Raw genomic sequence first — 26,895 nt, 5'->3', positions numbered from 1 at the left:
GGGGAAACTCCCTCTGTCAGTGCTTTCTCTGCAAGTAGTAAAGTTGCTTAAAATATTTAGAAGCAAAGGAACTCACTTAAAAAAGTCATACAGCCAAAATGTATTGGAGATGGACTTGAAATTAGACCTTCCTGGTATCAAGGCTGGCTCTCTACCCACTATGCTGTGCTACATTTTAACTCAGTAAACATCTGTTGATTGTTGAAAGCTACTCATCACCTTTCTCCCTAAATCTGTTTTTACCCCTAGTCTTCCTTATTTCTCTTGAAGGCACTAATATTCTTCTAGTCACCCAAGTTCTTAACCAAAGCATCAAAGGCTTAATTCTTCCTTCTTCGCTGTACCTCCCCCACTTTCAATCAGTAGTCAAGTTCCGTGTTTCCCCGATAATAAGACACTGTCTTATTTTTTTTTTTGGACAGAAAAACACCAGAGGGCTTATTTTCAGGGGAGGGCTTATTTTAATGAACATTGACAGCAATTTTAATAAACAGGAAAATGTGAACAAAAAAATGTACCTTTATTCAATAAGCAAATCACTGGGGAAGAACAGGATGACGCGCTCACTGCTGCAGCTCTGATTGGATGCAGCTCGGAGCGCGGCGTGCGTTTCACCCGGGGGGGGACGGTGCATACAGAGGGTACCGTAATGTAGCGTGTAGCACAGGGGATCACCTTCACTACAGTAGCAATCTAAATAGGGCTTATTTTCGGGGGAGGGCTTATTTTAGAGGAATCTTACACAGTAAGGGGAGGGCTTATTTTCGGGATAGGTCTTATTATCAGGGAAACACGGTTTTATAGTCTATTCTGCACAACATCTCTTGCACATATACCTTTCTCTCCACTCATATTTCCATTACCATGGTTCAAGTCCTTATCATCTTTTACTACTAGAAAAACCTCCTTCCAGGTGTCCTCAGTTCTAGTCTGTCACCTCTTTAATATATTATCCACACTGCTGCTAAAAGAATCTACTAAGGTTCATGTTTGATCATATCAATCTCTTGCTCAAAAGTCTCCAAAGACTCCCAACTGTCTATATAAACTCCTCTGCATAAAGTCTTAGGACTTCCACAGTCTGGTTCCAACCTAAGCTTCTAGCCAGGTTTCACATTACTTTGACCACCTGGCACTCGATATTCCAGCTAAACAAAATTGTTGCTGCTTAATCATTCAGTAGTGCCTCTTTGTGACCCCATAGACCTCAGCATGCCAGGCTTTTCTATCATCCACTATCTTTCAAAGACTGTCCAAGTTCACATTCATTGTTTCTATGACACCATCTATCCTTCGCATCCTCTGCCATCTCCTTTTCCTTTTGCCTTCAATCTTTCCCAACATTAGCGTCTTTTCCAATGAGTACTATCTTCTCATTACATGGCCAAAGTATTTAAGCTTCAGCTTCAGTATTTGACCCTCCAGTGAATAGTTTGAATTAATTTCTTTATTCGATCTCCTTGCTGTCCAGTGTATTCTCAAAAGTCTTCTCCAGCATCATAATCTGAAAGCATCAATTCTGCAGCACTCAACTTTCCTTAAAGTCCAGTTTTCACAACTATACAGTGCTACTGGAAGAACCATAGCTTTAACTATATGAACCTCTGCCTGCAAAGTGATGTCTCTGCTTTTTAGTATGCTGTTCAGATTTGCCATAGCTTTCCTTCAATGGAGCAAGCATCTTTTAATTCATGGCTGCAGTAACTGTCTGCAGTGATCTTTGAGCCCAAGAATATAAAATCTGATACTGCTTCCATTTTTTTCTCCATTTTGCCAGGAAATATCTGCCAAGGTAGGTAAATTAAATTCAGGTGATCTATATACCTATCTATCTATCTATCTATCTATCTATCTATCTATCTATCTATCTATCTATCTATCTATCTATCTATCACTGTGGGCAAGAATCCCATAGGAGAAACGAAGTAACCTTCATAGTCAATAAAATGGTGAGAAAAGGAATACTGGGGGTATAATCCCAAAAACAACAGAATGATCTGCTTGAATCCAAGACAAAAACTAGTTCTAAGGGGAGGCTAGATAGCACAGCAAGTAGAGCACTGGTCCTGGAGTCAGGAGGACTTGAGTTCAAATCCGGCCTCAGACACTTAATACTAGCCGTGTGACCTTGGGCAAGTCACTAAACCCCAATTGCCCTGTCCTCTCCCCTCCAAAAAGCAAAACAAACAAACAAAAAAAACCCCAACTACTTCTACATTTATATTCAAAAAAGAAACTGCACAAGTTATGAAAGAGCCATGGAAAATATCTAAGCATTGCAGTCAATGCCAAGTTCAATATGACTCATTGAGATGACATGGAAGCAGAAAAAGTCAATGCTATCCTAGATTGCATTAGAGAGGCCTAATGCCAGAATAAAGGACATATTCATTCCATTATATTCAGAAGGCTCACGGCTCATTGCTTGGCCATTATATCAGGCAGAAATTCTCTTTCCATCAGTGTGAAAGCAGTGGGCTTGAGCAGCAACACCAAGAACCAAGGCCACCCTACAATAGCGACCTATTGCAGAGAGGAATACTAACCTTCAAAAGATGAGGAAAATACTCTGAATGCTTTCTAATGTCCATCCTAACTTTAATGGGCTATTATTTCTACCAACTGGATAAAAGCAAGTGTGATCCAATTGCTTTCTTACTTGATCTGATTGGATAGTTCATATGAATTAAACTATTGTGTACAGTCTGACAAATGTGCTATTATTTTCCTGTCTTTTATTTATGAGGAAAATGAGCCTTCTAGGAGATTAAGTGATTTACTCAAGGTCACATAAATGTTTGTCTTAGAGACAGTTTAGACATAAAATATCTAGTCTAATTTTATCAGATTATGCATTAGTAGTCAAAAGAAGAAAAAAAATATTATAGTGCATCAAAATGGAAATAAGTTAGGAAACAATGGTGGCTTGAAAAAATAGGGAACAATTCATTTACCACTGTTCTTCCTGGTCTGCTGCCAAGCATCTGTCTTCCCACAGATATGCTCATTTGGAACTTTCAGGAACATCTCACTAAGTTTCTGAACTATATCATCTTGAATAATTTACTCTGTCTGCCCTTTCTTTGATTTTCTTTAAGACTGGGTTTTAGGTTTGGGCATGTGATGGAAGTAATCATACAAAAAAAGCCTTTTTTTTTTTTTGGTACATATGAGTCACACAAGATACCTTGTAATCTAATGTCCATCTTGGAGTGAGTTCATTACATCATTGAGATCATTGATCCCTTGAAAAATAAAAAGGACATCATGATAGGGGAAATAACCAAAGCAAGGATTACTCTTGCTTTTAAATCCCTAACGATACAAATGGACTGGAGGGTGTGGGGGAAAGAGGGGAGAGGAGAAAGAAGAGAATAAGTTTATACAGGGTATCATAGATAATAAGGATGTGATGTGGTTGTGGGAATACAGTCCCAGACCATCATTCCTATGGGATGAGAGGAGGTGGAATGGTTAAATTTTTGCAAAACTTATAATGCTTATATAGTTAGCTCTCCTGAGTTTTAGTCCTGCATCATAGGATCATAAGAGCATTGATTTAGAACATCAGCAACTGCCTGGAAATTTCCCACTGGATGTTTCAAAGTCATCCCAAATACCACACATTTAAAACAGACTTTACTATCTTTTCCCCTAAAGTTTAACCCTCTTCCCAATTTCCCTATTTTGTTAAGAGAAATACCATTTTGCTCTTCCTCGTCTCCCCTAGTGAATCAGTTGTTAAGTCTCGTGGATTTTATCTCTGTAACATCTTGCCCATCTTCCCCTTTCTTTCCATTCATCTGAATACCTCCCTAGTTGTTTTGTAGATCAACAGAGACTGTTGATAGGTCCTTAATCACCTCTTACCCAGACTATACCAAAAACTTCCTAATTAGACTACTGGCTTCCAGTCTTCCCTTTCTCTAAGCTATCTATCACAGAGATGCCAAAACAGTATTTCTAAATAAAGCACAGATCTGACCATGTTTTCCCTGTCCCTCAATCAAAAATTTGCAGTAACTCCCTAATTGCCTTCAGGATAAAATACAAGCTCTTCTGTTGGACATTTAAAACCCTTTCTAATCTGTACGCAGGCTGCCTTTCCTGGCTCAATGCCTATGATTTCACCCCTTGCACTGCATTCCAGTGCCTGGTTGTTGGAAAAGAACACCGTTTCTCATCTCCCAGACTTGGAACAGGCTATCCCCCATGACTGGAATGGACTCTTTCCTCACATCAACCTTGTAGAATCTCTTAGCTTCCTTTCAAGTTCAACTCCTACACAAGATATTTCCTGACCCTCTTAGTTGCTAGAGATCCCAGCTTACTTTATATATATATTTTGTCTTTGGTTATATGTATCCATGCCGTTTTTCTCATAGAGTGTAAGCTCCTTCACTGAAGGCAGAGACTGCTTTTGCTTTGAATTTGTATCTTTTTAACCTTAGCACGATGGCTGGTTCTAGGAGTTTAATAAATGTTTGTTGATCGAGGTCATGAAGTTAAAAAGAACTTGGTAGGGGGTGTTGTGGAGAGAGAGGTGGGCCTGATGTCAGGAAGCCATGAATTTGTATGCTGTTTCAGAATCTACAAGATGTTTGATCCTGGGCAATTAGCTTATCCCTCTTCATATAAGTTTCCTCATCTATAAAATGGATATAGTCACTACTTCACAGGCTCATTGTAAAGCTCAAACAAGATATATATGTAAAGTGTTATACAGGTCTTAAAGGGCTATATAAATATTAGCTATTATTTTTCTTTGTTGCTATTCATAGACTATAAATCACCTAAAGCTCTTTTCCCTTGTAGTTCTAGATAGTGGCAATCTCTTTACATTTTAGCTTTATTAATTTATTTTATATTAAATATACATGTATATATTTCAATTGTCAAGTATTTCTTTTCTTTCCCTCCCACCTCTGCCCCCTCACATACAACTGTGAAAGAAAAAAAAATCCTTATAACAAATGTGCAGAGTTGAGCAAAACAAATGTCAACATTGGCCGTGTCCTAAAATGTATATCTCAGTCTTGAATCTTTCTTTACAATAGCTACTTAGAATGAAAAACCTAATTAAAATCTGCACATTAGTAGCTATGCCCATAATATGCTAAGTATTATATTCTGGTTGTATCACTTAATGCTTGCATGACCTAGGTAAGTCATGTAACTAACCTGGGCCTCATATTCATCATCTGTTAAATGGGGGCGTTGGACTATATGCCTCTAAGGTTCCTTCTAGCTTTATGTCTATGAAGCTATGATCTCATGAGATATGAAAAAAAAATGGACAAAATACTTCTTTACAGGAAGCTTATAAAGCAATGAGTTATAATGTAGACCCTCTTTGGGAAGATATTAGCATGTTTAAGCCAATTTATATGTTAATGAATAAGATAGAGAGGGAGGGAAGGAGGAGAAAGAATTTGCAAAGCAACTGAAGGACGATGTAACTTAGATTTTAGGTTTTATTTCCCTCCAAGTTTAAATGTGGCCATTAATCATTTCTGATCCACGGGGGAAAGGATCAGCCATTTTCGATAATCCTAGCCCACCACTCTGGAATCTGCTTGAAAAGCTGGAGGTATACTGTAACCTCCAATAAATAGATATGTTCAGTATGTGTATTGGTAGTTACAGCAGTTCAACTGCTGGGCCCTTTTAGCATGAACAACCACATAAACCCCAGTTGTCTTAACAGAAAGGTAACAGGTAAACCAAGGTAGAGAGGAAAACAAGGAGAGAGACTATACCAGGTAGACACAAAGAAGTGAATACTCTTTCCTTCTCCTACCCCAATCAATAATAAAACTAGGTTCTCTTTTCTTAATTTAGTTTCTTGTTTTAGCAAGGATTAAGCCTGTTCTGCCAATTAGTGTTGTCAAAATCCCCAAGAATCTTCTGCCAATTGCTAGAGAAGAAAGTTTAGGAGGAGAAATGAGAAAGAGATAGTTAATAATATAGGGAAAATATTTTCATGATTTTCTTTTTAAGTCATAAGAGAGACTGAGAAAATATTTAAAATGTGAATATGTGAATAAGCTATAGGATATGGGAGCAAAATCAGTGTACAGAAATGACCTCCTCACATATGCTACATATCTAATCAGTTGTTAAGTCTCAGAGATTCTACCTCCACAGCATCTCTTGCATCTATCACCTTCCCTACTCACACCACAATCACCTTCCCCTTCAGATTTGCTTCATCTCTTGCCCCTACTATTACACTAGCCATCTAATTGGTCTCCCTGCCTCACAATCTTCCCTTTCCAATTCACCTGCCAAAGTGCTTTATCTGTAGCAAAGGTCTAATTCTATCACTCCCTTGTTCAATAAAATCCAGTGACTCCCTATTGCCTGATAGATCAAGGATAAACTCCTCTAGTGCTTAAAGCCCTTTGCAACCTACCTTTCCAGGCTTTGAGGACACACTGCATTTCACATCCAGGCCCCCTGCCTTTGCACAGGCTTCCTCATATACCAGGAATGCAGTTCCTCTTCAGTGAATTCCTAGCTTGCTTCAAAGTTCAGATTGTCATCTCCTAGATATGACTCCCCCAGCTTCTAGTGCCTCCCCTACCTCCAAATTATCTTGTATTTACTTTGTATGTATTACATATATACTTTTGCATGTACATAATAGAATGTGGGTAGGCACACTTTCATTTTTGCCTTTGTATGCCCAGTGACTGATTAAATATTTTCATGGAGACATGGTTCAGATTATATTCCAGACTTAAAAAAAGTAAAACACAATGACTGGCTTTTGGGAGGGAAAAAATAACTTACCTTGATGGCTTTCTGTATGTTAATACATGATTCTCTTATGGTATGTAGTAACTTATTAAATCGTCCCATTTCTTGGACAAGCACAGTGTTCATACTTTGTGTGTAAGTTGTTGGATATTTCCTCATTGCAGCCTCAATGTCAAAATTTGCAGGAAGTTTGCCCAAAATGTCACCAGCCACCTCATTTACTACCTCATCTGATGATTTTGCACCAGCACCTGAAGAACGAGACTATAAACAACAGGCAAAAGTTTATTCATCAGGTATCCTAGTGAAAGTCCAAGAATAGCTGAATCAAAACACTCTCAAGGAAAATGGTTCCTAGAGTTTGTATATGGAACATCTATGCTTTCTCACTCATCACATTCCTCCAAACGGTTACTTTAGAAATGCTCCATGGCAGGGACTGTCAATTTCGAACAGTTTGAAGGAAAGGAGTGATTCAGCATGGTGAAGAAAAAAAACCTAGCCAATGATCCAGAGTCAAGAGTCAAGTCAGCCCAAAATCTGTCAGGAGAAGTAGAGAATGTGAAGGAAAACAGCAATGAAAAACCTTGGAATGCTGATTAACACAGTGACGAATCACAAAATCAGATGACTGATGGTGAAACATGCCTATATCCACCTGGTAGAGAGGTGTACAGAACACTGTCAGACATAGCCAATGTGTTGATTTGTTTTACTAAATTATACTTTGTTACAAGGGAGAGCTGGGGTGGTTGGAGAGACATTATTTTGATGGGGGCACAGATTTTTTTTTAAGACCATCAATTGCCACCAAAGGGGGAGTGGAGAAAGAAGTGGAGGTTATAGAGCCAATATGTGAAGTGTAGCAAGAGACAAGGCTAAAGTATGTATAGTGACAGTCAGGTGGTGGCACACAGTTAAGCGTATAAATACTGAAAGACTCCACATGAAGGAGACTGAATTTAAACTGAAAAGCCAGCAGGAAGGTATATATGCTAAAACATCATGAAGTTTATTGGATATCAAAATGAAGTCAGGATGATCTAAGTTCAAATCCTGCCTCAGATACTTACTGGCTCTTTCTTTTGTGAAGGCAAATCCAGGCCATCTTTCTGCCTCAATGCTTACTTAGCCTTTAACTACTGAATGGGTGTTGCCTCAGACAAACTGAGACCTGGGAAAGACCTGAGCTTAAAAAGGCCAAGTCACCCATTGTATCTGGGGTCATCATCAGTCATCCCGACCTTTGTCTTATATTCAGTTCATGTATCCCTTTTGTGCTTATTGTAGTGTGTGGTATAAGGTATTAATCTATTCTAAACCAAATTTCTTGCTACTGGAGTCTGATGACTAGAGGAGAAAGTGAGGTTGATGACTTTGTACAGCACTGCCTACAAAGACAAACAACAAACAACAACGTAATCTCTGGACAAGTCACTTAACCTCTCTCAGGCTCAGTTTCTTCCTCTGGAAAATGATGATAATAATAGTACCTGTCTCAAAGGCTTGTTGCAAGGAGCAAAAGAAATAACAGGCACAGCTTTACAAACTTTAAAGTGCTGTATAAATGCTAGTCATTATATATATATATGTATATATATATGCCATATCTTTTCTTCTAAAACCTTTTCAGTTTCTGAACTGATCTCATAGCATAAAGTCTCTTCTCTACGTGAGAAACCCTCACCTCGACCAATTTCACCTGGGCCAATACAATTCTAAAATGTAATGGCCAGAACTGAACATAATTCTTCAAATGTTTCCTGACCAAAGTAAAGTACATGATCACTGACTACACTGTGGACAATGTAATTAGATTAATTCAGATTAGTGAAGATATCAAACATTCTTGAATATGTCTAAAGGACATCTGAGATTGAGACATATTGGGAAATTTTTCTTTGATCTTGGAATAAAGGATTCCCCATAAATACAGGATGCCACAGCACAGCATTATGATTCTCTGTCGCATAATTCCTTTAAAAACACTGGTCTTTCTCTCCAATAGGATATTATAAAGGTGCTGTTGGAGACTACAATGTCTTCATACATATTGTCACGGAGACAATAATATGATATATAGCTAATGCAAAGTAAGCTAGAACAATCAATTACAATACAAGATAACATTTTAATGACAAAAATGTTAGTTATTTTTTTAGTTTGTATAGTCTGGGAAACAGGAACAATAAAAAATATGTCAGTGCATCTTCACCATAGTCTAAGGAGAAGGGTGCAGTCAATAAAATTCTATAGCTATACTCTTTTCAGAGAATCTCCCTGTACTCTCTCTTGGTCACACAACACATCTAGAGTACAGTATTCAGTTCCAGGTGCCATGGTTTAAGAAGGACATTGATAAGCTGTGGTATCCAAAGAAGGGAAATCATGGTGAAGGCTCTTGAGTTATGTCACATAAAGATCAGATGAAGCTGAAGGAAGTGGGTATGTTTAGATTAAAGAAGAAAAAATTCAGGGGGAGGCATGATAGCAACATTCAAGTATTTGAAGGGATGGATGCCATGTAGAAAAGGGATTAGATTTACTTTAATTAAATTTGGTCCTTGGCTATAGAACCAGGAGCAACAGGTAAAAGTTGAAAAGTGGCAAATTTAGGTTTGTTCAAATAAGGAAAATCTTCCTATTTAGACTCAAATAATCAAGGGCTTACAGAATGAGTGAAAACAGAAACAGAATTCACCTAGAGGAAGAAAAGGTCAAGGATATTAAGGAAACAAACAAAAAAGGATGCATGAAAGGGACTCAGCATTACGAGATCTCAAAATGTACTATGTATCAATAATCAAAACTTTGATACTGATTAAAAAATAGAAAAGCTGGTCACTAGAACAGATTATTTTCTCCAGACCTAGAAGTCTACAAACATAATAGTCCAGTATTTGTTAAACCCAAGGACAATAACTACTGTGGTAAGGGCTCCTTATTCAATAAGAATTGCTGTGAAAACTAGAAAGCAGCATGGCAGAAATTTGGTTTAGAATAGATTAATACTTATACCACATACTACAATAAGCACACAATGGATATGTGAACTAAATATAAAAGTTTATATCATTAAAAAAAATTAGAGAATGGAAGGAGATGCTTATGGGAGACAAAAAAAGCTAATTTTGTTTATAAAAAAGGAAAAACCAATGCCCTTCAAACTAGAAGAGACAGTTAAATTGGAAAAAAAAAAAACACCACAACCCTTTGCAGCACATATATCACAGATTTACTGGAAACTGATATAAACAGTTTGTCTTTCTATGACCCCTCCAGCATTTACCACTTTCACCTTTTGTCATCTTTGTCAGTTTAAAAAGAATCACACATTTTTAGGACATCTGTATGTATTAATTATTTGTTCTCTAACTATCAAACAAATGTATACCTTTTCAGCTATGTAGAGTTACATGGTAGAAAGTGCCTGTGAAGATATTAAAATAACTACTAAATTCTCTTCTATAAGAGCTTTGATCTAGGAAACTCTCATATGTCTGGCTTTAAGACTCTTAAAAATAATAAGAATATTAACATTTCAAATGTCTATTTCACTAGCACAAATTCCCCATCTCCAAAATCTGCTCTCAATCTCAGAAAACAAAATGGAAATGAAATGAATTTTGGAATTACAATATCTGTCAGGGCATGATATTGAGAAATGAGGTCAATAGGATGTTATTTGGTTGTCATTAAATCGTAAACATTCAAGAAATCATTTATGTTAGCTTTCTCTTATCTTTTCTAAACTATTTTTTAAAATGTCATTTGAAAACCTCTACATGCAGCTTTTTTTTTACTGAATTACTAGCAATGAAGGTTAAGTTAGATCTGTTTTCAAGGAATCTGTATACTTATCCTTTTCATGGTTTTTAGAGCAGTTTCCCTTTTATAAATAAAAAAAAAACCCCACAAATTACCCAGTTTTGAATTGTAACAAGACTAGGGGGCAGAACTACAACCAACCAGTGAAACTTGCAGAGAGGCAAATTTGTGCATTCCAGGAAAGAATAACCCTGCTAATAACTAGAATGACAAAAATGGGATGACTTCGATGAGAGTGGGTTCTCCCTTACTAGTAGAGATCTTCAGGGCTGGATGACCACTTGTTTGGGATGTTAAACTGGTGATATCCTTTTCTTGGTAGGGAGGGGGACAAATGTCTTATTAGTTCACTTTAAAAAGAGAAAACATTGCTGTCATTTCCCAATAACTTCTCCCCTTCCTCTGACGCCAAGTTTCCCCTTGTAATAAATGTGGGCTATAAAGCAACAGACTGGGCATGTCTGACAATGTCTTTTTCCCGAGAGTCAGGAGGATCAGATTTGAATTATGCAAGACCTCCTCTTAAGGTCCCAGTGAGATATTTAAAAATATCCTAAATATTCATAATAGCATCCCTAATATCTCTATTTCATTTTAAGGCCATGCCAAATTTATAAGTATCCATGAAGGATTTGTGGCTTTGTCAGGATGGGAGACTCTGGTGTGGGAACACCCTCTATCATTTCACCTGTGACTTCTTCCTGACCCCAAGTCCAAGTCGCTACACGTATAATGTAAATTTGTTGTTTTTTCTTCTCCTCCCTGTTCTGGTCTATCTATATGCTCCTGAATTGTGGCAATTCCAATCTTGAATGACTGCCAACCTATTACCAGAAGTGTAGTTGCCAATCTGACTTTGAGGCTATTGAGAGAGGCTGCTTAATTAAACACTAGGAGCTGCCCTTTGTGTATTTCACCTTATTTGTTTGGTTCTGAGTCATTTTGTACTGGATTGTGAGCTTACTGTTTTATGTGTTTTATAATGTGGTGCATATCATCAAGTTTAAATAAAGCTCAAAGATACTATATTTGTCCTGCACTAGAGTCCTGGGTATTACATATACCTTATTTCCCAAAGACCTATTTGTAGGTTTACACATATATGTGCTAGCCCTTTAACAAGTATTTATTCATTAATGTTTTGTACGTGGCAAATGGACTAGAAAAGTCCCTTTGGAAGTAGTGTTTGTCTGGAAGGGACCATGGCACCACTAGGAGTAGAAATTCCATGGGCTTTCTCTGATCCAATATCCTGTCATGTTAACCCCTGAACCAGACTGCTTCAGGTTTCTCAGTTCTTTAAGCCAGTTGCTTCTCTCTCATGTTGCAATTTACTACCAGACTGCACAAAAGTAAAATGAACTAATCTGAAAAGCTCATTTAGCTGAATACCTTTACTACACTTCTATAATTGATTACAATTCCACTTAATAATTATGTGAACTCATGCTGTATGGGCTAATTAGCTTCCATAAAATTAAATATCAATTTAGCGTTGCTTATCACAGTAACTGCCAGTTCTAACAGCAGATTATTATATGCACCAAATACAGTATAAAAAAGAAAAGAAACCCCAAAACAACACTGACATGCACTGCGTAGGAGGCATCTTTCATGCGCCTCATTACAAGCCTTACAGACTTGTTTTTGCTGATCACCTACCAGTGTAAGAAGAATATTATCAAATAGCAGTTGCGTTTCAGACTGATCTTTAGTGATATCAGCATTAGAATTCATCCCAAAGATCTCTGGGGCTGGATTCAAGGGCAGCTTCTTTGTATATTCAATGTAGCTATTGTACTGTAAAAAGAAAAGGTAGGAGGTCAGATATCAATTGTGGAATGGAATCTTCACAGTTAACTCATTTATCTTCAGTACTCAGCTTGGTGGGCTGAGCTACACAGAGAGCCTGGGTCATCAGAAAACCATATGACAAACTGAAAGCATAAATAAGGGCTGACAAACAATAGAAGAGAAAGAAGTTTGGGCCATGCAGAGAGAAAGAAAGAAAATGGCAATGTCCCACATTTGGGATTTCCTATTGGTGTTAATATGACAGACCAGATCATCAGTGCTTCAGTTGGAATTACAAGGTATTAGGGACTTACGTGGCTAGCGGTATTTACTGAAGGATGCCCAGGATCAGGGGGAAATCAGCAGTCCCAAGATCCCACTCCTGTTTACTCAGAAGTGACAATCCTATTCAGCAGAGCTGCCCCTGAGCTTCAGCTGCCTGCTTTCCGAGGTTTGCTACAAATCCCATAGATTAAATGCACATGTGACAGGAAAGACACAGTCCAAGTAGTTAAGCCAGTCCATGACACCTCCCAAAGCAAAGGTTTTTACACTCCAAAGGAAAGTGCACAGAAAAATTCCTAGAAAGGATCTTGTGACAACTTCTGGGTCAGCCTTGTTCAGAGGCTAGGTGCTCAGAGAACTTATGATGTGAAGGAAGGGAATTGTCTCAGGGATCAGTCTTCAAGAATTGAGGATGGATGGCATAAACTGGGGATTATGGACTATGCCTTAGCTTGTCTATGAGCTACTACTGCTCTTCTACAGCTCTCCCCAGCTCCCAGGAACTCTTTCTAGCCCAGTTTTCTTAGTGCTTTTTTACATTTTTCTTTATTTTTTTCTTCATTATACAAATTCCCACAAAACAGGTTGGTTCAAGATGAAATTTACCACTTGGTTCCCTTCTTTTCATTTCAGGGTCCTCCAGCTGCCTGTAGGTGTTATAGAAACCTCCATCCATAGCCATCTTGGTATCTAGTAACTGCCTACTCCATTCCAAGCTCACTCTAAGAAGGGACTGCTAGCTCTAATTCCCAACAGAGGGAGGCATTATCTCTCACACTGTAACTTTTGCAAGTTCAGTTGCCAAACTGATTCTCACGAAGCACAAATGTGACATATCACCCCTGCTCCAAATAATATCCAGGGGTTACCTATTGTTTCTAGGATCAAATATAAAATCCTTGACAACTTGGCCCCAAATTACCTTTCCATTTTTTTTTTGCTTGTTATTCCTTACTATGCACACTGTGGTCCAACCAAACTGGCTTCTTTGCTGTTCCTAATCCCCAGAACTCCATCCTCTGCACTGGCTATCATCTATACCTTTTCACCTCCATCTCTTTGAATCCCTAGTTTCCTTCAAGCTTCAGCTTAATGCTGCCTTCTACATGAGGCCTTTCCTGACACCCCCATCTATGTGCTAGTGCCTTCCTCTCACAATCACCTTGCAGCTATTTTTGTCTATTTTCTTTTTTTTTTTTTAAGTAATAGGGGTTAAGTAACTTGCTCAAGGTTACACAGCCAGTTATTTTTGTGTGAGTGCTGAGTTTCTGAGGCCAGAACTGATCCCAGGTCTCCCGACTCTGGGGCTGGCGCTCTTACTCGCTGCGCCACCTGGCCGCCCCTTTTGTCTATTTTCAATACACATATGTATATGTCTCCACCGTAGAGACCATAAGTTAGTTTCTTGAAAACAAGGACTATTTTTTGCATTTGTCTTTTGATCTTCTGACCCTACTCTGTCCACACAAACACATAGTACAATGTCTAGGCACGGTAGATATTTAATAAATGTATTTTTAAAAATAATAGCAGACATTTGATTATACTGTTTGTTAATTTCAGCTTTCTTAAAAGTGCACATACTTACATCACCACTAGGAGGCGCATAATAGATACCACTGGAGTCAAACTTGTAGTTTGGATTTTTAACTATCTCCGAATTGTAGAATTTATTTAAAATGCTACGCAATGTACGTCGGTCCCAGTCATCAGTAACTCTGCCACCATAATTGCATTCACCAGTCATATATCGCAGTGCATCATAGGGAAGCTCCTAAAAATAAGATGTCAGTGTTTCAACCAGCTCAAGACTTTCCATGCTAGCATTTTATACAAAGTTATATTCAGGGTCATATCAAATTAAAGAGTTTTACAAAAGACCTTCTTTCTCAAAACTACTATTTTAATTTTTTCTTGAAAGCTCTATAATTTTCTTGCCCTCTTTCTTTGCACAGCCCCTAACCCTTAATAAATGCCTTGTATGTGCCAATTATTCAAGAAACAAAACTCTCAATATAGTTGTATTTCCTTTTGAAGCAAAGTCATGGTGGCACTGAACCATTTTAGTCTTAAAGATTATACATAATAATGCCGACAGTCAAATTTATGGCAAGAGATAATCTTCAAAAGATCCAGAGAATGCCCTACAAGTTTTTTTTTTTTATTTCACCTATTTCTACCTACTGCCATTCACAATCTGATCTTCTTCTGCTGAACTATGGAAGCCTGTGCTACCAAAACCACTGTCCCTTCATTCTTGGAGAAGCCAAGAGAGAGGATGCAATAGAACCTAGAATGTTTCTTCAGGAAGCCATGAGGCAGGGCTGTGACCATATCGTTTGGTTCCTTAGCACTGTGTCATGAAATCATAATGAGTGGTTGAGATTTTTGTTGGCTCATTAAGATCTCTGTTAGAATGCATAACCCCCAAAGTATCTAACCATTCAAAATTTCTTTTGAGTACAGCCTTGATTTTATGACTTTTAATCCGTTGCTGATATCAATCCCTCTCTTCTTCTCATCTCTCCTCCTCAAAATAAAAGAAAGCCACAATTAGAAGTAAAATGATAAAATGGATTAGGGGGTCAGAAGATCTGAGTGCCAGTCCTAGTTCTGTCACCAACTCAGAATAAACTATTAATGGGTTTGTAATAGAAGACCTGACATCTTAGCTACTGTAATTAGCTCTGTGTTGTTAATAATGAAGTACATCAGAAGCTACTGGGTATTAACTGTTGAATTCATGTAATGGGAGTTGAAATTAATCAGAAGGCCCTTAAGTGTAAATGAACTTAAAATGTCATAAAGAGCAAAACAGAAAAGGTCCTTGCTGTTAATGTAACTATACCTCATACTGGTTCAGAAACATGCTGAGCTGCTGTACACTGATTCTCAGGTCAGTCTCATTGAACTCGTAAGGAATATTCCATCCCAGAGGCCCAAATTTCCGTCTTTCTTGAACTAATGCATGGAAGAAACAGAGGCCATAGAGCAATTTCTTGAATTCTTCCTTTAAAGAGAAGATGAAAATTGTCCTATCAATTAATTTTTCTTGCTATTACATCATAAATAATAACAATAATGCCTTATGTTTCAATAGAGCTTTGTTCTTTTCAAAAGCCTTTCACATATATTAGCTGATTTAGACATTATTTAGGTACTAATGCTTATACATAATAAATCCACAAGTTCCTATGAAAGGCACACTATATGCCAGGCATGTGCTAAACTCTAGGGGCATCAAGACAAAAATGAAACAATTCTCACATTGTTTTCCATTACTCCAGCACCTCATGGTGATGTGGAGGTGGCACTGGGTTCTCAAAAGAGAAGCCAGCCAAATTTGAAGTTCTTGAGGGTCCTGTCATGTTTCAAAGTCTTGATCCCTGTCACGCCTACAGGAATAACCTAATTTCCAAAAGGCTCTTTACTAAAGGTTTCATTACCAGGTGTAGAATTTTTTCAACAACAGAAAACTAGCATTTATATGAAAGTTCAAGTTTGGAAAATGCCTTACAGATATTATCTTATTTTTTATCTTCACTACAACTGTGAGAGGTAGGCCCTAATATTATTCCCATTTTACAGATGAGGAAACTCAGGCAAATGAAGTTTAAATGGCTTAGGGTCACATAGCCATTAAGTATTTGAGGCTGGATTTAAACTCAGTCTTCTAGACTCCTGGTCCAGTGCTCTATGACTATACTACATAGCTGCCTAACGATGATTATCTAATATGATATTTAAAGGGTTGAAATCTGTTTCATTCATTTGTTTCAGTTGTGTACAACTCTTTCTAACCCCATTTGGGGTTTTCTTGGCAGAGACTGGAATATTTGGTCATTTCCTTTTCCAATGCATTTTATAAATAAGGAAACTGAGACAAACAGGTTTAAGTGACTTGCCCAAGGTCATGCAGCTAGTAAGTGTCTGAGGCCAGATTTGAACTCAAGAAGATGAGTCTTTCTGACTTCAGGCCCTATGCTCTATTCATTGTGCCACCTAGCTGCCTACCTCAAAAAAATCATGAATCTTTGAAGTCTTTAAGTGATATAATACTCACAAAACCTTTTTGAGATAGGAAAGGTATGATTATCTCCATCTTAATAAATGAAGAAATACACTTAGAATGGTTAAGTCACACAATAAAGTGCTCTGCTGGGACTAGGAATGAGTGAAGCAGCCTCATGCTGAGACCTCCCTGGAGTCTCACTTTCCTCATAGGCAAAATGAAGCAGCTACACTAGATGGCCTACAAGGTTCCTTCCATCCCTAGATCTGTGAACCTGGGACCAAGGTCTTGGAACTGTTAGTCTAGCGTTCCCTTCGTCAAGCAATTTTTAAAGGACAGAAGTAATTTCCTCTTGTTCAAAAACAGTATAATAAAGGCACTGGTACAATGAGGAGTCTAGAAGTGCTATAGAGGAAATTAACAGTAGGTGTCATTCACAGGCCCGAAGCCATCCTGTTCACACATAAAAGTGTTTATTTGTATACAGGCTTACTTCTCATATCTAGCTATGACTTAGTAAGGTCTCAGGATATACTGCTGTTATTTTTGAAAGTTAAGAATTTGGTGCAATAACAGAATATCTAAAAAATTCTGAAACATTAATGGTTTCATAGTGTGGTTGGCAGGTACTTTGAATACTTTATTTGCAAGACTCAGTATTCCCATTTCAGTTTGGTCAGCAATTCCTTAGTCAGCAATTCCCCACTAAAACCTGTGACCATTACAAGGGATACACTTTTGGTCCAGGGGAAAAATTTAACAAAACATTTTTTTGAAACTTGTAGAAATGACCCTACCACAAAGCTTGAGAGGAACCTGCCATTTCCTGGATCCCAGGTACTATAAAGGTTGTTTGAACAAAAATTAATATAACTCCATATATGGTACAAGACAAAGCAAATCTTACACATTAAGGACAAAATATTAGATTAATTTAAAATCAAGTTTTTACTGCTCACGATTAGCTTCTTTTAAAAAAAATTCTTCCTTATTTTTCTGATTTTTTTCCACTGGTGTAAATTTAAAACATGCTTTGACAACAAAAGTGTGGGCTTTTTTAATGGCAGCAACTTACTAAGGTTCATAACCCCTGTTAAAATGAGCTCTCTTCCATTTTTTAATTATGGCAAAATGATGTGAAACAATTTTAGGTCAGAGACATTCATGTACAAAATCCTAATCATGAAAACAGTAGGTGGTTTCCCAGCTATCTTGGTGACTCTGAAAAAAGGCACTTATGATTTCCATAAATCAACCAGTACAATCATTTTGGCTCTCATTATAGTTATATGGAGAAAATATTTTTACGTTTTAATTTAGAGATATGGTCCCAAATAGCAAAGGGCTTAGTTAATATCCTGCTACAAGATCTCTAGCCTTGCAGATTTGTATTGGCAATGGCTTATATCTGACTTACTAAGTAGAAATCTAAGTTATTAATGGCACACCACAACATCTCCACTGAGGAGGAAGAAGACTAGTGGTAAAATAAAAATAAAATATTTATAAAATTGACTTCACTGCAGTCAGTAATCAGTAATCAAAACCAACTTCATTGCAGTGAAGAAAGCCTATTTAATTTGCTAGTTTTTACTCAGAGCACACATCCATAATCACCAGAGGCCACTTTCAGTTGCTCTACAGGACTGAGGTAACAAGGCAAACACATTACTTACAGGCTTTTTGCAGCCACCGAAAAACTCAGGGTCAGAGATTGGGTCCATCAGGTACGATCGAACAATATTAGCCCGTAAACCTTTAGGTGCTTCATTAGTCATTTTTACTCCATTCTGAAGCACAGACACAGGGAAATTTGGAGAAGGGTAGCTTGTTAACCAAATTCGGAAATCTGGATGGGTTGTTTCTGGACTTAGGTCCTATAAAACAGAAATCAGATAGGAAACAGTAAAGAAAACCTAAGGAAAACGAGGAACTTTCTATAACATAAAGCTACTTCTGTAAAGAAATGTCTCTTTTACAAATCACCCTTGAAGAACTCTTGCTAAAATAGTTTATGTCGTAGGTAGCTTACAAAAGTATATGGCTGCTAGAACTGACAGATTTTAGAGAACTCTAAACCTGAGGTACATGGATAGATTTTGTTGTTTTTTTTTAGAGGGCAATTAGGGTTAAGTAACTTGCCCAAGGTCACACGTCTAGTTTTTGCGTTAAGCGTCTGAGGCAGAATTTGAACTCAGGTCCTCCTGACTCCAGGGCTGGTACTCTATTCACTGCGCCATCTAGCCACCCCACATGGATAGATTTTTAAAGGCTCCATAAACTTGGAAGGGAAAGATTACATCTTTATTTTCATTAACTTCTAAATGAAATTTAACATTTCCTTCTATTATGAATTAAAAAATAAAATATTCTGCAAAATCGGTCCATGGGTTTGACCAAGACTGTCAAAGGGATTTATGATATGAAAAAAGTTAAGAATCATTGCTTTAGAGACATCCTAGATTTTGATTTTAAATAATTCACTGGAAAATAACTATATATAATTGAAAATTGGCCCCTTGATTTAAAACAAACATTGAAGACTTTTTGACTTTTTTCCTTTTTATGGAATCACATTGCTTTGTGTCAGCTCTGTTTTCTGGAATACAAATGAGGAGAAGATACAGGTAAATCAGAGGAAACTGACACAGGTCCTTCGAAATGAATAGGAAGCTAGGTGAACTAGAACTGTCTAATTAGCTATAATTGCCTGTAAAAACTGTCATAATAATGTCTAGCATCTATATAGTATCTACTATGTTCTAGTCACTGTCCTAAGTACTTTATAAATATTATTTCATTTTATCTTCATAATTCTCATTTTATAGTTGAGGAATCAGCTATAGCAAACTGAGGTTAACTACCTTGCCCTGGATCAGGCAGCTAATAAGTGTCTGGGGTCAGATTTGAACTCCTCTTCCTGACTCCAGACCCAGCATTTTATCCACTGAACTACCTGTCAGTTAATAAGCAGTGAATCAGCACATTATGTGGTAGGCATCTTGCTAAGCATTGTAGATACAAAAAGAGGCAAAGAACACTCTCCACCCTCCAGGTACTCCTATGCAGGAGAACATTTTGCCCATGGATGAGATAGAAGAAAAACCACTTGAGAGTTTGGGGACAAATCCAAATCATCAGAAGAGCTTTTGTCTCTACCACTCCACTAAAAGTGGTCTTTCAAAGGTCATCTCTTAATTGTTAATTCAATACCCTTTTTTAGGCACTGCCTTTTTGTATTATCTGACACCATTAACCACAGCTCCCTCCTTGATACTCCCCCTCTCACTTCTCAGACATTTCTTTCTGCTGGTTCTCCTCCTGTCTGCCTGAACACTCCTCACTCACTGGTTCACCTTCTTCAGCTCCTTAAGTATGGGCGTCCTGATCCTTCTTTTCCTCCCTTTGTAATCTCTTTCATTCCTATGGCTTTAAGAATCACCAATATAACAGCTCCTTGCTCACTGTATAAACCTCTGAATTTGAGTCATGTATCTTCCAACTGTTTTGTTTGCTGGACCTCTTGAATGCCTTATGGACGCCTCAAACTCAATATACTCCAAATGAAATTTATCCTTCCATCCTTCAAACATTCTACTTTGCTGAATGCTCATCTCCTCTGGTCACATTATGCTGTAAGTGCCTTTAGGGTGATTGTGTACATTTTCTTCTTTGTCTCCCCAGAGCCTACCTAGCCCAGGACTTTGCAAATAGTTGGAGTCTAATGATGCTTGTTGAATTGCATGGTTTCTCCAAGGATCCTCTTGGATGTCAGGGGATGTCAGGGGATGTCAGGGGATGACAATCAGATACTGAGTTCAATTAGGCTCCTTGGCTTACTGATGGCCTAGGATTACTATCTATGCAAGCATCATCCCCTATATCTTGATATGTTTTCCCATGAACATTGGAGAACACACCGAAGTTTACTTATTTCCATGTTTTCATTTCCCCATGTAACAACTGTAACTGTATATTCTTAAACTTCTTAAATAGTGCTAAGAATTAAATTCTAGGGTATGGAAAAGAATTAGGAAATTTATAAAAGAGTAGTTTCATCTTAGCACTTTAATTACAATTAAATTTAGGCACTAAGACATCTTCTTTGGACCTAACAAATAATCTTATATGTATTGTTCTTATGTATTTATGTGGTAGACTCTGCTAAGTTGTAAGCTCCATAAAGGCAAAGACTTTCATTCTATACCTCGCTCAACATTGGTACTCTAAATATGGATGGCATTTAATAATAAGCATTTATTGAGTTGAATAAAAACATAATACTAAATAAAAGGTCATACATTGTATGTATGTGTCACTGCACTTGTTTTCATTTTCTTCCTTGTCTTTGTGAACTTTTTTTTTAATTAAAAAAATTTTTTTTAAAGCAATTGGGGTTAAGTAACTTGCTCAAGGTTACACAGCCAGTTATTTTGTGTGGGTGCTAAGTATCTGCAGCCAGAACCGATCCCGGGTCTCCCAATGCTGGGGCCAGGGCTCTTACTGTGCCACCTGGCTGCTCCATTCTCTGTGAACTTTTGACCTTGAAGGGAAGGATTAGCGATGTGTAAAGAGAGAAGATTTTATTGATTTGGCAATGGAACCATTTGACTACCCTAGATATCTTCTGACAAAACAGAAATGAGGTACAGTGCAAGTCACATCCACTAAATCTGATGTACATTCATTCATTTGTGGATGGCTTGGTAAATATGTTCAGTCCTTTTTTACATATGTATATTGTACATTCTCATTTGGAATGAGGGAAGTGTAATGCTCATGGAACAGTGGATACTCAATAAATGTTGCTGACTCACCCATAAGAACTATTCCACAGACAAATTCATCATCTCTACCTCATACTTTGTTAAAAATCATTGGGGTCATATGTAAATTATTTCTCCACATTTATTGTCATCATTCTTAATGAATAATAATTTATTATCATCATTCCTCATTCTTGAAAATAACAAGCATTTTTACCTCACAAACTTTCTCCAGTGTTGACATCCAAGATGTTGCAAGATGGCAGTTCTGAAGAACAACCCAAGTTCCTTCCTTTACTGCTTTCTCTATCATTTTCATAGCAATGGGCCCTTGGCCTTGACCAAGAGATAAGGAGCTGAGCTTGGATCCCCCATATCCCTGCATATAATACATATTAGAAAAGTTACTAAACTGGAATATATACTTCTAATCAATGTATATATTTTATCAATCACAAAAGAATATTAATCAGATTTAATTATGTGTCACTTCCAAAGACTGGGGAATAGAGCATAATCCTTTGAAAACTTCTTATCTCATGGTGATCAGTATTTGATTTAAGGATTCTAAGTACTAGATGAAATCAGTCAATTCATGGAAGAACTATTTCATGCAGTAATCCAGAATATAAAGGGAGTATTTAGGGAAGTAAGAGAGTATAGTGGATGTAGTACTGGACTTGAAGTCAGGAAGACCTGAGTTCAAATCCTGACTGTGAAACTGTGTGACCCTGGGCCAAGTCACTGAAACTTTCTTAGCTTCAATTTCCTTTGCTGTGAAATGGGAGGTAACAAAAGCACTTACTTCATAAGAGTTGCTATATGAGGATGAAAGGAGAGAATATACATAAAGCAAATGTTATTTACTATTATGATTTTACATAGTTTTTGATGCCTAAAAGTGGTGATGTTGTTTGTCTTTCATTCTCAAAGAGGACCATGACATAGGGAAGTGATGCCATAACATGCAAGTGAATTGGATTTAAGTGAGGGAGGGCTGTGTAAAGTCATCACCCTCATTTTCTCCTCCAGAGCCAGACCAGATATAGATCAGGACAACTGGAGATGGCCCAGGATGCAGTGAGGGACCTTGGCCTTTTCAAGCTAAGGTATTTGATAGGTCTCAATTTGTCTGATGCTTTAGTGACTAAGGCTTAATAAGAAGCGGTGATAACAAACGGGGAAAAGAAAAACAATAAAGGAGATATTTGTCTTGAAGGAAAAGATAAAAAATGATTGACTATTACATAATTATGACCTAATTAAGAAAATTAAATTTTTATTTTCAAAATAGAGTAGAATACTAGAAAGTAAATATTTTTAGTATTTAGTTCTTTTTATCATTTGTTGAAGAAAATAAGGATTAAAGTAGAAAAATCAGAAAACAATGTTAACATCACAAGGTTAAATATGGACCATGCATTAGAAATTTCCAATTTGAAGAACCATAAGAGAATTTTAAATAAACTCACAAGTCTATGGCACAATTTTTGGAAGAACTGAATTCTAATCAATTTGTCCAGAAAGCAAAATTTAAAATTCAAGTTCCATTTTACCACTGCTTCTGATTTTTAAAAGGGAGTCAATGAGAAAATATACCCAACATTTAGATCATTAGATGAATTAGAACATTCATATTCTTCTGTGGTCTTCAAAGATGGTGGTGCAAGACACATAAATATCCTTCCTGGTGCCATTTTCTTCTAGTTACTTTTTTTTTTTTCAAATCTATGGCACTAAAGGGGGGAAGGGTAGAGGGGAATGTAATCTAGGGGCCCAGTACTATTTCCTCTTGATCTCTAATGCTCATGCTCCTTTACAGAAATAATAGAAAGTAGTTCTAAGCCAGGTTCCCCTTGAATTCCACCACTAGCTTCCACCTGACTCAGTTATGATTTTGGCTGTGGGTGAGTTTACAGCATTCATGGGGATAGGATCAGTCAGTGAATCAACAAACACATAGTAAGTATTTACAATGTGCCAGACACTCTGATAGTATCTGAAGAGATTTTTATTATGCAGCCCTGCTAGGGATTAGAGAAAGACATACTAGTGTGCTATTGTTAGAGTTGCTAAGTATCAACTAGAGAAGTGAAGGACAGCTACTAGAATACTACATGCTGCTTTGTAGAAGATGAATGCCCACCCAATCAATCTTCCTGAGGGAATCTGTCTATTGAACCTTCTAGTAGGAAAGGGTTCCTCCCGCAGAATGAGTTTTCTTTCCCAGATTTCCATGTATTTTAATTTGGGAGTAACACATTAGTCTCCTCAGTGTGAGTGCTCCCTTCACTAACATAGCTCAGAACCCCTCTATGAATTGGTAGAAGGTCTCTGAGGATTCCTATGGCTGAAAAATGTGTCACCTTGAGACCAATGTGGTGAAGAAGCTTCCTGAACTTAATTAAGTGGGTCATTAGACAACATACTAATCCATACTTTAGCAGTCTTTTCAACTTGGTGAGACTTTCCAGAATTTGCATTTCATTGACATAGTTTTCAAGAAACAAGGGTTACTTTCACATCACAAAGAACAGAACTTTAGTGGAAGTTATTTTTTTTTTTAAGCAATTGGGGTTAAGTAACTTGCTCAAAGTTACACGTCTGGCCAGGTGTTTCTGGGTGGATGCTGAGTGTCTGGGTCCGGACTCGATCTCCAGGTCATCCCGACACTGGAGCCGGTGCTCTTACTCACTGTGCTACCTGGCCGCCCCTAGTGGAAGTTATTAATTTATCAAGTCAACAAATGAAATACTTCATTATACAAATTTTATGTATAACAGGGAATATCCATAATGTATTATGATGATAGATATTTAATGTTACTACCATTTTTTGGTTTTTATTCTGATACTTTCTTAGACAAATTCCTGACTCCAAATACAATACTCTTTCTACTATAACACACTCTATTTTCTAGAAAGTAAGAATTCTATGCTATGTGAAGACATTTAAAAACTACAAATTGTTTTGTATATTATAGCTGTTTTTAATTTTAAAAATTCAAAATTGTTACAAAATAAGGAAAAATTTAAATTCTTCCCAAAGGGAAAATAAGAAAGATTAAATCCAGCTATTGTTTAGCTCATTTTCCCATTCAGGTATGCATGACAAGAAATTATGCAGCAAGCTCTTTATGATTTTTAAAGAAATCTGACTTTTACTGCCTGGCTTTCCCCTAAATTATCCAGTCCCATATGTTTAATTTGTTGCTGACGTGATAAGTCAAAAAAAAAAGGGTGGACCTTGACCTTCATCGGTAGAAAGAGTTTCCTAGGGGCGGCCAGGTGGCACAGTGAGTAAGAGCACCGGCCCCAGAGTCGGGATGACCTGGAGATCGAGTCCGGGCCCAGACACTTAGCATCCGCCCAGAAACACCTGGCCATATAACCTTGAGCAAGTTACTTAACCCCAATTGCTTAGGGGTGGCCAGGTGGCTCAGTGAGCAAGAGCACCAGCCCCAGAGTCGGGATAACCTGGTATCGAATCCAGGCTCAGATACTTACCACCACACCCAGAAATAACTGGCCGTGTAACTTTGAGCAAGTTACTTAACCCCAATTGCTTAAAAAAAAAATAAAAATAAGAGTTTCCTCATTTGGGAGTTACTAATGAAATCATAGGCCTGGTCCCTATCCTTAATTTTTCCTGTACACAAAGAAAATAGAAAGAAAGGGTGGATCCCTTTACATTTTCCACTAAGCCAAAGGCAAGAAAAATGGGAAAGAAGGTGCTTAGTTTTTGTTTTTGTTTTTTTGCCTTTTTGGAGGGCAATTGGGGTTAACTTGCCCAAGTTTACACGGCTAGTTGTTTTTGTGTGTGTGTGTTAAGTGTCTAAGGCTGGAACCAAACTCGGGTCCTCCTGACTCTAGGTGCTTAGTTTTCAGAGAGAGTTGTATACTCCACCACAGATCATGCAGTGGTGCATAGAGTGCTTTCCTTTGGAGAGGAAAAGGAGAGGGAGAAAGAGAGGGACAGGATGAGCTGAGTTACCCAATTAGCTGGGTCCCCATTCAGGCAGCATGGTCTATTCACAGGTTGTGTCTGTCCTTTGTTTTTGAGGAGGACCTTTTTTCATCATGGAAACTGATGACGTGACTTGCAGTTGAATTTGATTTGATTTGCAGGAGGGAGGACTATGCAAAGTCACCAGCATCACTTTCTCCCCCAGAGCCATCTGGATCCAGTGACCAGATGTCCATCAGGATGACTAGAGATGATCCATGATGCAATGGGAGACCCTGGCCCTTTTAGGTAAAGGCCTTTTCATGTTCTCAATTAGAGTTAGGTAATGTCCATTCAGTGAATAGGTTTCTTTAAGAAGTGAGTCAAGGGATGGCCCCTTTAACATAGACATATAGAAGCTATGAAATTCACTTCCAGGTTAGGGGCTAGCAAGCCACAACCCGTATACTCTGAAATTTCTATGAGTATTTTTATATTAGATGTTTAGGGTCCATTCGCCCTAGACCTCCAACTCTTAGGGACTCTGTTTAAGCCATACATACATGACTGAGATTTAGATTTCAAACATACCTTTTTCTAAATTAGGAAAAAACAACATCTAACATATTACACATCTATTTTAAAATTACCTGATCATCAGCAAATTTGAGAAGGGCTGCCATAGGATCAGAACCAGGAGAGAGCACAAAAATCAGTGGTGCACAGCAGTTACTATCTCCAAATGCCTTAGACAAATCAAATGGTGGTGGTTCAATAAATGGACGGCCCAAGTGGCTGATTACAAATTCTTGTACCATTGGAATGATCTTAAAAAAACAAAGAATGGGCCTTTAAAAACTAAATTAGTTGTTAAAATAAGTACATTAAAGTATAGGGAAGTTAAAAACCAAGAAATCTATTTTAGAATAATAGAGAACTCTAGTCATCTTACTCCTTAATTATTCAGAGTAATTTCTCACAATATTCTTGTTTTTATAACTACATTTTATATACTGAGTGTGTATGAAGAATATATTTAAGGTAGTTGATTACCAAAAAATTTGCTCCCAGCCAGCCACCTGCCAGTTCACTTTGCTGGCTACCCTATTTCTGCTTCATCCAGACGCTTTCAGAATACATCAGACTTTCAGAATCCAAACCCTAAGCCCTGGGACAGTTAGTTTGCTCAACTGTAGGATTCCCAGCTTTTGGCTAAGCTGTCTTGATTAGAGACAGAATGAGTGACAACTTACTAAGCCCACTATTTCTATAGCTGGCACCCAAACCATGTTTCATTTCCCATCTATCTAGATGTCCCCTTGGGGTGATCTTGCTATCTGCTCTAAGTGCTTACTCCATCCTCTACTTTTCACCTTCTCTCTCTCAAAGCACAGTAAGCAAATCAATAGAACCACTCCTGGAAAGAGAGTATAAATTCACTACTCTATAGAGCAACTCACCAATCCTAAAATTCCTCCAACCAAAACACCCCCATGGCCACCA

General features: G+C 37.6%; 1 protein-coding gene across 1 annotated transcript in view; it reads right to left on the bottom strand.

Moving 5' to 3' along the window:
• The window catches only part of DNAH7 (dynein axonemal heavy chain 7), a 326,128-nt gene that overhangs the window by 36,429 nt on the left and 262,804 nt on the right, over positions 1 to 26,895 (bottom strand). The window contains exons 54-60 of the mRNA XM_069070242.1: positions 26,043 to 26,219; positions 21,665 to 21,826; positions 18,358 to 18,558; positions 15,518 to 15,679; positions 14,258 to 14,443; positions 12,253 to 12,390; positions 6,796 to 7,026 (exon numbers count right to left, since the gene is read on the bottom strand). Coding sequence (XP_068926343.1) covers positions 6,796 to 7,026; positions 12,253 to 12,390; positions 14,258 to 14,443; positions 15,518 to 15,679; positions 18,358 to 18,558; positions 21,665 to 21,826; positions 26,043 to 26,219 — 1,257 coding nt within the window. The remainder of the gene's footprint in view (positions 1 to 6,795; positions 7,027 to 12,252; positions 12,391 to 14,257; positions 14,444 to 15,517; positions 15,680 to 18,357; positions 18,559 to 21,664; positions 21,827 to 26,042; positions 26,220 to 26,895) is intronic.

This window comes from Petaurus breviceps, unplaced genomic scaffold (genome assembly GCF_028583685.1).
Source record: "Petaurus breviceps papuanus isolate PSGF00001 unplaced genomic scaffold, PetGlider_PUasm1.0 90804, whole genome shotgun sequence".
In the NCBI taxonomy this organism is placed as follows: Eukaryota; Metazoa; Chordata; class Mammalia; order Diprotodontia; family Petauridae; genus Petaurus; species Petaurus breviceps.
The sequence above is the reverse complement of the archived record's forward strand: the minus strand, read 5'-3'. Positions and strand labels throughout refer to the sequence as shown.